General features: G+C 35.5%; 1 protein-coding gene across 1 annotated transcript in view; it reads right to left on the minus strand.

Annotated features, from left to right (window-relative positions):
- Window positions 1–7322: 7322 nt before the first annotated feature.
- Window positions 7323–13249, minus strand: part of LOC111627789 (oxysterol-binding protein-related protein 11-like) — a 56263-nt gene continuing 50336 nt past the window's right edge. Inside the window, exons 17-18 of the mRNA XM_023371430.1 lie at window positions 12930–12992; window positions 7323–12216 (exon numbers count right to left, since the gene is read on the minus strand). Of these exons, the coding sequence (XP_023227198.1) occupies window positions 12166–12216; window positions 12930–12992 (114 nt within the window). The 3' untranslated portion in view covers window positions 7323–12165. The remainder of the gene's footprint in view (window positions 12217–12929; window positions 12993–13249) is intronic.

The raw sequence follows: 13249 nt of genomic DNA on the forward strand, positions 1-13249 counted from the left end.
AAGCAAGCTTTAAACAAAATCGTTTTTATTTTATATCTATTGAATTTCAAACGAAGAACACTCCCCGGCACGTTGAACTCCAACTGATAAAGCTTACGTATAAATATATTTTGAAGTTTTTCAAACTTATTGAATTTGTTGAGACACCAAATAGGAGCAGCATACAACAAGGCGTTTAACACTATAGAATTGAACAGTTTAAAGTGAGTCATATTATTTTGCAAAGCATGCAACTTAGCTTTAAACCCTGACAGTTCCAAAAGGTGATTAAAGTTTTGCTACAATTTTCATTTGCTATTAGTTCCATGTTTTCACTGTAGTTATTACTGTCAAGCATGTAATTAACCGCACGATAGTTATACTTTTTAAGTGTTAACCAAAAGTTATCATTGCTGTTACACTGTATGTTAGACATAGCAATTGTGTTATTTATAGAATCTAGTTTGCATGGTCTAAAAAATGATCAATTGGAATAATTTCGTTAGTATTCATGTCCAAAGAATATTTAAGGTGATTTTTTAAAAAGTAATCGTCTTTTACCGTTAATTTAGTTTCAGCAGAAAACTCTGTTTTAATTTTATTAATAAGATATTTTCTTCTAATTCTAGATCTATAGCATAAATCTGACTTCATAGTTATTCTATTAGTCTCATTTGCAAATTTGGATTTATTCCGCCAAAATTCTTTAAGAATGAGATTTCTATCTTTAACCAATACCAAGACTATTTTCATTACATTGTTATTTGAATTACTTTTTCCCAGTGGCATTACCTCGTCAATTTCTATATTTTTTAACTTAAGCTCTAGCTCAATGAATTCAATAAACTCCTTAATCTTATCATTCGATTTAAAAGGAAAATTTATCACTATTAGATTGTTATTATTATTTCCATTAATAATACTATCCAATTGGAACTCAAACATAACCTTTAAGTGCAAAGCATCCTTCATTTTCTCTTCACCTTCGAGAATCTTCTGATCAATAACTTTTATATCTTCTTTAATTTTGATATTTTCTAGTTGTATACGACTTAATTCCTGTTTAATAGCACTAATTTCCAGATTTAATAACTCAAATTTACTCTGTATTAACTCATAAATTGATTTTAAAGAATATTCTGGTGGGCTTTCACCAATTGGAGTAAACTGTTCTGATAACTCAAAATAATCAACAATCTTAGATTTTCTTGTCGTCTTTCTATTTTCTCTTGTTTCTTCATCTATTATATCATCTTCGTTGACTGTTTCAATTAAATGGCTAGTATTCTCAGAACTAGTTATAAGTACCTTTTTAGGACGTCCACACCCCTTTTTTTGCATCACTGATTGACTTGAGCCAGGAGGAGAATGTTGCAACGGACCCGGGTTACTTTCTATTCCAGCCATACTCAACAATATTAGTATCAAATTTAACGACGGAAAAAACATTATCGAGCAGAAGATGTTATGTTACAAATTAAATAACAAATCACCTCACTGTAGTCTACACAAGGTCGAACAAAAAAGTCACCAACACCAGCAAAGTTGTGCAGCGCCCCCCCTTAAAAACAGAGTAGGAAACTTTGGTTTTTACTGTTTATCTGGCGATTAAACTTGCCTTTCACAATGCATTCTACGCCGTTTTAGTTTTCCACTAAGTGGCGTTCGACTGTTCAAGTTCCCTACGGACCTCCCGGAGGATAGTGATTCATTCTTTACTGTTCATAACCTAGGTTATGTTTATATTGTATTCCGAGGCCGCGCTGCAGTTTCCCCATAGGCTTAAACTTATACTTGTACTCTACGCAAATCCTGTTCGAACCACTGATGTATGATCCAATCTGGTAATTCACTAGGTCCGGTTATCGATGGTTTTCAATGGTAGTATGGTGACTTTATTTTTTGTCTCTGGTCCAAAAGTAGGAAATGAAACCAAAAGCATGGGAAAAAGTATGTAGCAAATTTACGTTTTAAAAATGTTGTACTTTAAAAAAAAAAATAGTTTAAATATAGACGCATTTTGGTTATTGTCGACGGTCGCCATCTTGTTTGCATATGTGCATGTACAAACAAGACGGCGACCGGAAGCACCGACATCTTGGATACCTTGGACACCGACATCTTGGATCTCACCGACATCAGTGGATATCTAACCCACTAGGTGGCAGGGAAAGATGTCATTCAGACGGCTCATATATAGGAAGCAGCATACAAACATTGTCCAGGTTGACATTCAATGACCCACCCAGATTGTGGCGTGGGTTGGCGTAATGGAGACATTTTAGCCAGAAGTGCAGAGTCGTCTCTTTCTCCGGGCAGTGTGGTGAATCATGTAACCGTTGAGAGAAAAGGAAGGCATTTAAAGGGATGGTCTCCGTTCACAACCGGGCCAACAAAGTTTCCATCCACCGATTCGATGCGTAGTACCATGGGGCAAAGGGTTGGAGATGGTCCCTGCCCTTACCCCTCAGGTCATCTGACCAGGAGTCCGTCAACCAGCGGACTGTATCAGTGCAGACTGTGCGACCTGGCTCACGCAGCAGCAGTGGTCTCCAAACAGAGCCCTTTGGAGTGGCAAGCCGCGCCGCTGAGTGGGCCATCTCATTTATCAGGATTTCTGTGTGGCTGGAGGCCACCCTCTGCCTGCCTAAACTTGCAGCCAAATCAATGATTAGAGCAGGTGACGAAAAAGTCACGTTTGCCACCGCCTGGAGTACTGATAGGCTATTAGAAAAGATAGCCATAGGTCTATTGGTCTGTGCAAGGATTTGGAAAGCCCTCACGAGCCCCTGGGCCTCCGCCCAGAAAACACTAGTGATCCCATGGAGTGACCAGACTTCAGTTATCTTCCGACTCAGGACCACTACCCCTATGATCGTACATGCCTGGTTTTCGATACATCTACCCCTATCTGCTCCCCCACTCTGGCCATTTGGTTGATGTCCATTTAAATTGTGTGCAAATAGCGTCTGGAGGAAACCCTGTCATGTTCATAGTCTAGACTCAGCCGACTATGGATGCTGGTCGGGCGGCGCACACTGTTGCTGGTATATCTGGTTCAGCGAGATGTTTGCACAGCAGGCCTCCACCTGGACCCAATAGATGTATGGTGACATGTTGCCACCATCTATAGAAGGATAGGCTGTTCACCGAATGATGCAGGTCATAGAAAGGCTGAGTTTTCCTCTGAATATGTGGACCACAGTGTATGAAAGGGCCCGCATACGGAGCCTGCTGTGCAGAGGAATGTAACCTGTTTCCGCAAATATGGACAATGCGGGTTGTCTTAGGTACTCCTAGAGTGGTTCTCAGAGCCATATGAAAAGGCTTTTCAATACTTCTTAGAGTGGAGGGGGATGCCCCTGCCAGCACGGGAGCTCCAGATTCGGCCATTGGGCTTAACACAGCCTTGGTGAGATGTAAGATGCTCTCCCTACAAGCTCCATTCCGGCTGGAGGTAAAATATTTAAGGTATGATCCAGCGTGTGTAAGTTTAGAATGCAGACAATCAGCATGGGCTATCCACATAAATGATTGATGAAAGTGGACCATGAGGATCTGCAGTGATGACTGTTGTAGTATGTTCCCTGAGCTCAGGGTCAAATTGACAACTGGCCACCTCTTCTTGGGGGAGAAATCGATTACCGCACTCTTCATTGTGGTGAATGACAAACTCCAGGTTGTCAGCCAGTGGTCTAGGGAGTTTAACACTTTTTGCACGTATCCAGTTGCGCAAGTCTGATTGGCACTGGTCGCTATAATATACAAGTCAACTGCTTTCAAGACTGTCGTGACCTGTGTCAGGAGCGCTTTCCATAGGTTGGCCATGTAGCAAGTGAAGATCAGGAGTGCTAGAACACTCCCCTATTTTCTGCCCCTTCACACGCTGTATGAGGTAATAAATTCCACTGGCGAAGTCGACCTTTTTATGTAGGCTACCATTCGCCATAAAATGTAAAATAGTTAATTTTATATTTTATATAGTTATATTTTTTATCAAATGTAATTATTAATTTTGCTATGCTACTGCTAGAGGATGTTATTAACTATTTTACATTTTATGGTGAATGGTAGCCTACATAAAAAAGGTTGACTTTGCCAGTGGAATTTGTTATTGCCTGGGACAGAAAATAGATAAAGACTCATTATGTATGTATAGTCAGAAAAGAAATATATTTTCTATAAATGTCATTATTGTCCTGGCAATTTTTATTTATCAGTCTAATAGGACTCTGATCCCTTCTGGCTGCAGTGCCCTTAAGGCCTATGCTGCTATGTGGTCCAGGCCCGGCACAGTTGGTTTGATTCGACAAAGTGCCTATTGGAGGTCCTGTTGCATGAAGAGCTGTTCTTCCCACCTGGCCTGTGGCCAACTGGGTTCTGGTTGGGGCACAAAACATCCCTGCGGGTCACAATGCCCGAAAAACTTTGCCAATTCTTCTGCTTGTTGGTGTGGCGTGACAAGTACTGTAGGATTTAGAAGGAAAAAGTGGTCTTTGCAGTTCTCCTGCGGGGAACACAGACATCGGAAGATCCAGTAGATCGTTGACATGGTGAGGGGTCTAGCACAGGTGCAACTCCACCAATCACGCCGAGACTGGCATACGCTCTATGGAGCTCCGTGCTCAGTTTTTTGTACGTGTCCCATCAAGTTAGGAATGCCACTTCTTTGCCCACAGGCACCTACAAAAAGGAGTTCCCTTGCCCCACCACAGGAACTTCCGCTGTGGTGGGGCAAGGGAGCACTCAGTTGTGTTCGAGATCATCTGCCGAACTATCCCAAACAGGTCGCTGTAAGTGTGGGCGGGGGGTCGGGGTTATGCCGCAAGCAGTTTGCATATCAAGTCCAATCTGTTCGATACTGAATGCGGGGAGCTGCACAACCGAGAGGGGTGCCTGACATTGTCACTGTCATCACTATAGGGGCATGGTCACTGATCAGAGTATCTCTGTACGTTCCCCATGTCATCAAACCCAGCAGATTGGTCCAGCAAAACATGATATCAATGGCTGATTCACGTCCATAGAAGAAGTGAGTTGGTTCCCCTGTATTGAGGCATCCGTAGTCTGCTGTCGTCAGCCATGTAAAGAGAGATCGACCCACACTGTCTGGCTGCATGCAACCCACATCCCAGTCACCCCCTAACATCCATGCAGGGCATAAATGTTAACTACTGACAGAGTCCTACCCATGACAAACACCAAGGTCTCTTGGTACTCCAATCCCCAGCCATTACCCTGTGGTGATGATGACTAGCCAGCCAATGGTTCGCTATCACTGTGAGCAAGCCCCCCTGGCCAGAAGTTCAGTCCGAGCGGAAGACTGTAAAGCCTGGTAACCTGAACGTGTTGCTCGGTCCCAGCCATGTCTCTTGCAGTATAATAATGTCCACAGCCTAGAACCATTCCGCCGTGAGGATCAAGTCACACTTAGCACATACTCCCATGTTCCATTGAGCAATGTGTAGGGTATGCTGGCCTGTGATCACCTAGCCATTATGGGGTTGGATAGAGGATGGGCACCGACTGAGTATGACCAGTTCTGCAGGTGTTAATGGAGAGAGGTCCTCCAGAGACTGAACATGTGTTGGGCCAGGGGTACTCAGAGCCTCCTCCCCCGATGGGGTCTCTTCAGTGTCAGAATGAGTCGTCGTGGCTCTCTGCTGGTGAGTAAGTCTTTTTTTCTTTTTGACCTGCAGAGGGGCCTCCTGAGTATCCATTTTCCTAGATGGATGCTTGCCTGTCGCCAGAGCTGCCATTGCCACGGATAGATCCAGATCCCCTGTTGAATTGTGCACAACTTCTCCCGAAGGGCCTCCACTGCTGCTTAGAGGGTGGCTAGCCGTGTCATTATGGCCATCTGCTGCCCCCTCACATCATCAGGTTTGCCTGTCGGCTCGTGTTCCCTGCTCTGGGGGCATCTAGAATGGGTCTGTGGTGGCTGCCACTGTTTGCACGTGTGTTGGGACGGTCCCATTGGGACTTTTTATCTTCTGAGTAGGAGCAGAGTTGCTGAGCACACAGTTTTAAGATACTATTCTGAGTCTCGAAGAAACACAAGCCGCCTTAAGCATAACATTATCTGATTAAAAGATACTTTAGGTTTCTCAACTATAATTAACCTGAGAAATTAAGTCCCGGAAAAGAAAGTATTAACTGTCTCAACAATAAAAGAACTCAAGCAAAATTCTCACCTTCACTGTTTTTGCAATAAAAGCTTTTGAATTAATTCATAAGCTCTTTGTAATGGCTGACAAAGACATGCCAATTCATAGTTATGCTGATGCTCTTAAGGTTTCAAAAGATGCTGGTACAAACACCACTATTACTTTCTACCCTTCTCTGCTTGCACATGTTCTTAGAGAGGGTAGTTTTGCCCAGAGGATGGCTGGTATACCTTATAGAGAACAATGTGCTATCCTCGGTGATTACTTCAACTTGGCATCAGGTGGAGCAGCACAGACAGCGGGAATGTTGTGGCTCCACAGCTCGACCTTCTTCACTGCCGCAATCAATGCCATGTCTGAGGAAATTACAAACCCTCTCAACCAGATTTATGAAAAGTTTGTTAATGGGGAGGTTGGTACCGAAGACTCATTAAAACGGCACAAAAACTGTCACAGCTTTCTGCAAAAAACTCCAACAAGAACTCAACCACCTGGAGTTTTTTGCAATTGAGGGGTCATACAGTCACTGAGGTTTTTGTGAGTCAATCAGTGCTCACTTATCTTGTGCACAAGCTGGAACTAATGAAGGAGCAACATGCCAAAAGACTTGCAAGTAGGGGAAACATCAGAAAGCCATGCCCCGCATATGTCAATGATTTTGTGGTATGGTTGGAAAATCCTACTGTAGATTACCTCGGAAGAGTACCAGTGGATAAACGTCAAGCTGCATACCACAAAGAGGCAATTCAATTGCCAAATGAGGAAGATAGAAATTTACTGGCAGAGGGTTCCTTCTCTTGTCTACGGCAATATCTTACCAAACCCAAAAAACGTGATGTCAGATTTATAGAAAAAAATCAATGCTGCAGACAGTTCCCTGATACAGACGGCCATTAAAGAGGCAAAAATTCTCATTGATGGGCTTGAAGGTCAACAAGCAAGTTTGTTCCAGCAACAGATTGCTGCCTCAGACATATTTAATACATTTTATTGGCTATCAAAGCTTAGTGTTTCAAGTAGAAATGCATTTAAAGTTGTCAGCAGATTCATTTACAATATTGGCATAGCTCCAGTTGGAACAGAAAAGAGAGCAGAGCTGGTCAAATGCAGCAGGAGCAGTCTCATAAGAAAATTTGCCAAGTTCACTACTACAGTGACAAATATCAATACACCTCCATTCATCTACACATATGGCAGATTTGACGACATAATACCTGTAATAGGTACGGTATGTGTCACGGACTTCAACAAAACATTACACAAACAAGCTACGAGCTGGAGGAATAATGTAAACATGCGACTTGATGCAGAAGAAACCCAAAAACGTGATGCCGGATTTATAGAAAAAAATCAGATTTGTGACAACTTGACTGCGAACGACTGATTTGTTCGCAGTCCAGGAGATTGCAAATGGCGCCGAAGGGATGAATATATTTCATAGTTGCCATCTTCTAAATCAACCGCTCCTATCAAAGAAGTCCTTCATATGAATATGCTGCTAACATAGTAGGCAACGCTCTCGAAGTCCGCTTTTATAATAGAGGCAGCATTTTTGACCAGCAGGCTTCAAGCAGCAAGGCATCCCGCAAAGTGGTGTCCTCTGATACTGTGGTATCTGATCAAGCCTGGCAGTAGCAGTCAAGTGGGCTAAAACAGTGAAATCACCAACTAGTATTGTTTTAGTTATTTTATCTTTTGTATTTTAGTTCAATTTGATGTAATTTAATCTTATTTAACTTATTTTAAAACAAAAATAGATACTATGCATGTTTTAGAAATTTTACTGTAATTCAATATAGTCTGTTTTAAGTTTTAAAATTGTTGTTATTACTTTAACATCAATTTAAAAGGAAGCTTAAAAAGTTCACTCGTTTGTTTTGAAATGAATTATCTTATAAAGTCCCAAAGTCCGCCAAAGCCACAGATCAGATCCAGTAGCGCACTATTGAACTTAACATCAGTAGGGTCTCTTTAGACCCAATGAATGACCTTAAAATTTGAACTAGTAGGAAGCCGGTCTATGTCTTTGCAATAGTTGACTAGTGTTGGATTACTAGATGTGTGAAACTAGTGAATGGATAAGATTTTTTAAATAATAATTTAAATACAAATATATGTATACACACACTATTTTTACAGTGTCAATTACAAACTACACGTTTTATTCCTTTTTAATATTTTATTTCTTTTTGATAAACTAATTTACAAATATTTACAATTGATCAAACTGATTATTATTATTAGACTTAACAGAGTATTAGTTTTGTATCATCCACAAAATTCAAAAACAATACAACTATAACTAACCAAATATAAATTTCACAAATAGCTACTTAAAGAAATTTCTCAAACATTTCATTCTATACAATATTCACAACGGATTTAAGTAATAACAATTTTTGTTATGAAATTCTCTCACGAAATCCACTTTAGAAAAAACAATTACAAATGTTGCACTCGACTATCGAGAAAAGCGATTTACGGCTCGAACGGAAGCCAGAAATCACTTCTCTCGAGTAAATTTGAGAAATGTTAATATCTATTCTGATATGTTTTATAGTTTATTTATTGAAATTTGGTTTCCTGAGATTAAGATTTAAATATTTAAAAGTAATCTTTGTCTAGTTTTTATGGCACAAATTATTCTCTTGTTTGTAACCTTGCATAGTTGCCAACGTACCATTGTTGCTATATTCTAATTTTTTATTCAAATAATTGTAGACCAAAATTATTTTTAATGACAATTCATTCTAGAAAATATAATTAGCTTAAACCATAAGAAAACCGTTAATACAAAGTTTATATGAAGTAAATAATAGAGATGAAAAGCCAATCTTGCTCAAAAAAATTTTATAACTAACTTTTGATTAAACATTACTTTAAAGGCACAGTTAATATGGGAATATGTTAAATTGAATATAACAAGAAGCTAGCAATTTTACAAACTTCCTCGGATTAAATACGTGCAAGATACGTCGTGTGTTGTACCTAACTGTACATCAAAGATCATTTCTTATACATTTATATGTACAAAATTTTATTTTGCACTAACTTATTTTATAAGTTAAAGATGCTGAAGTTTATTAAATTTACATACAATCCTAATTAACATGAATTAAAATTTGTACATTCTTAATAGAAAAACAGCAATTATGATACAGTAGGTTCTCAATTATCCGGAATGAAGAAGAGAAATGTTAATCCGCTATCATTTAAATTATGGATCCAGCAAACGGAATAATACATTTTCAAAGAAATGTGGAGAAGAACGTACACAATTATCTCGTGTAATTACACTTTGCCAAACCACCATTTTCCCTTCCTCTCTGCAAAGTGGACGAGACAAATGATGTTTGTGATTTAATAATTTATCCATAAGCATATTTGGCGTCATACGTAATTGAGAGTCTACTGCATATAATAATCACTAATTCATTTTGGATATATTATCAAATTATACTTTGAAAGATAATTGTTATATTCAATACTTTATTCTCATAAAATTCCATTTAAATTTGTGCTCTATAAAGTCTGTGAAGTGAATTTAAAATATTTTCTTTGCTTGACACATTTGAAAATTACGACAATATACTGAAAATTCTCATGTATTTCACCACACAAATGCATTGCCATACTTATTACAGTAACATTTATTGAAATTTATTAATTTATGTTTAAAATAATTTTATTGCTTTACTTTTTTCTTCCTATAAAACACCTTAAAGTTTAATTGAAACTAAACCTAAAATCTATTCAAATTTCCTTTTTATATTGATGACTGGTGAGCAAATTCAAGTGAATTTATAACCAAAGACATAAAATTTTGTTTTTCCAATTTAATATAATTCTTCTCAAAATAAAAATAATATACTTGGAATTTAAAATTTTACCAGCTCCTCAATATTAAATTAATTAAAAATGCATTAAATCGCTTCAAAAAGTTGCATTATTTTCATGTTAAAATGCTTTGGAGACAACTCGCTTTGTCTTCACAAATATATTGCAATCAGAAATAATTTGTATTGGTATTGACGGGTTTGTTCAGAGGCTGTGTCGTAAGCAAACTAATGAAAACATAACCCATTTGCTTATCCAGCTATATTAAAGCTGCCTTAACTAAATAATTTAACATTGGGGTAAACATTTAAAAAAAACTTCTCCTTGAAGTGACTTGACAAAATTTAATCAATAATTTAAGACTAACAAGAACTTTTCTTCCAAATCTAGTAAATATAGACATAATTACCAAAGAAATCATGAACTATATTGCTAATATTTTTTTATGGTTGAGCACTTTTAAAAACTATAAAACTTTCTTTTCTAACGTTCAATAATTGTAATTTTTCACTAAAATTTTAATTATTGATTTTCTGGATATGTTAAAAGATGTGTGTGATAAATTTGTTGTGCACGTAATCACATCTGCACAATCTGTACCGTATAAAAATTATATTTCATGTAGATAAATGATTCTCAATTATTTCACCTATGACCTGTTCATTTCTTCTTTGTAAATATCACAGCACACATGTCTGGTAACTTAACACCCTACAGATGCAATGCGTGAATAGTCCATTCCTCTGGCTAAAGAGGATGGAAAAATTACTAGGTCAGTCTGTGGACTACCTGGCGCGTGCTTCTGGATCACGGATAATAGTTTGTGAACCACTGATATAGGTTAAAATCTTTGAAAAAAAATAGCTAAGTTTCAAGCACAAAATTGTCATAATTTGAATCTTTTTTGAGTGAGTAAGTCGTTAAAGAAAATACTTTAGAGCAATTGCAAATATTAAGCAAAAATGCCTGCAAGCCATAAATGAATGATAATTTTTTTTACTATAAAATGCCATTAAAGAAGCTTATATGTTTTGAAATTTACATACTTATGGCTTTCTTATTATGAAAATAACACGATAAACTGTATTATCTAAATTATAAATTGGCTAGATTTATAATCATACTTAAATAGCTACTTACTATAGATTCAGCATGTGATGAAAACTTTCTATATTATGACAATATATATATCACAAGATGAAAATGACTATTATTGATTTTCAAATACTAAAACTGCATACAGTAATGTGTTGACATTAAAAAAAATATATCCATTAAGTATTACTTACAAGTAGCAGAAGGCAACTTTTTTTAAATTTAAGTGATATGTTTCCTAGTTCAAAATTAACTAAACTAACAATTATAAAGATTGACAAGAACCATACCATTGATGTCAATTATTTTGCAAAACAATTTGTGATTTGAAATGTCTGAAATCTAACTTCTTTGTAGACGACAATGCATTATTTTCTCCTCAATTTCCTCTTTCTATACACAAATATATTAATGTAGTCTTGAATGTGAATTGAATAATACTGTTTAAATTCTATATAAATAATTAAATTTTGAATGTAATCGTTATAAAATAATTTTGTACAATAGAGGATGTATTTCTGCACATGTTTTTTTTTTTACTATATTTTTAGTAAATTGTTATTCAAACATATAATAGTAATGTAAAAATCACTATTATTTTCATATAAAATTACAGATACATTTCTTTTTTTACATTTATACAAAAAAATTATTTTAACATTTTTAATATATTAAAATAAACATGAATGTTTTATCTTATTGCTTACACTATAAAAATTTAATGAGAAACTATGCAGGAAAAAACATACAATATAGAACTTTACAAGTTAAATTGTGATGATGAAACAATTAAAATTTGAGAATAATTTAATTTGTTTTTTACTCTAAAAAACAGATGATGAAAGATTCTAAAATATATTTACCAACTAATCAACATATATTTTTCAAAATAAATTAGCAAAATCAAGCTTCTGATTAGATTAATAAATATAATTCTATCTATATAACAATTAGCAATTTTACATTTATATATAAAAATTAAAGTCAAAAAATGTTATCACAGTTTTAAAAACTAATTTAAACAAATTATTGTGCAGTGAAAGTTTGTATTTGACATACTCTTGACTAGCAAGCACTTTTCTTAATTTCAATTTAATGGATATTTATACACCCATGTGTCACCTTTCTGATGAAACAGCTGTAAAAAAGTAATGGAACAAGTATGAGTAATGAAGTTACTTGTCATTAGATCTGCTTTAAACTAAATTTAGAACAAAACAAATATTATTTGAGAATATCAAACTTATACTATTTCCAATCAAAATTTGAATATCTTAGAATTTTATAATACTTAAGCCCCACAACACTACCTATCATTAATATATTGCAATTTGGGGAATAAAAAAATCAAGTTTCTGTACTAACATTTAATGAAGTTTTCTTTTTCATCATTGTAGAATTTTTTAATTCTACAATGATGAAAAAGAAAACTTCATTAAAATGTTAGTACAGAAACTTGATTTTTTTATATAAAAAAAAAGTAATACAAACAATAATTAATATTGAAGCTTCTCCCAAGACTAATTCTAAAATTTATAGTGAAATAATATTTCATCATTAAGGATAGCTTTTATTGACAGAGTTTGTTTACACAAGAGCATACATTTTTATAGAATGTAATATATAACTTTCAGTCTAATTATAATACATATGTTCTACTGCAAAAATGCATATTTAAAAATATACAAATAATTGGTTTGGTTAATTGGGATCAGATTTTAGAATTAATTTCAGATATTCTTTAATGTTACACTAAACAAAAAAAAAATTTTCCACTTCAATTATTTTTTAATATAGTATAAAGTCAAACATTATGAATTAATTTTTTTATTAAAAAAACTTTACTCTTACCTTTCCTTGATAAGTATTTTTGTCAAGATCTGCATCAGCAATTTCCCTTTGTTTCATTTCTATCTAAAATGTTAAATTTATAAGTTAGAAAAGATTATAAGATAAAATTTATTCAATTAAATTCAATTCAAAGCATTATCACACAATAAAATTTATTATTAACAATAATACTGCCATGCTAAAGAAATGGATCATAAGTATTATTTCTTTTCAAAATTGAGTTAGATATACAAGTGAGATTCCTAAAAATTGCTCTAACTTATCTCCATTTGATAAATATTGAAATTTGTAAGTGGTGAGAAACTAATTGTCAATTTATC

The sequence above is a fragment of the Centruroides sculpturatus genome, unplaced genomic scaffold (assembly GCF_000671375.1).
Source record: "Centruroides sculpturatus isolate CEXI.00-Female unplaced genomic scaffold, Cexi_2.0 scaffold568, whole genome shotgun sequence".
NCBI lineage: Eukaryota > Metazoa > Arthropoda > Arachnida > Scorpiones > Buthidae > Centruroides > Centruroides sculpturatus.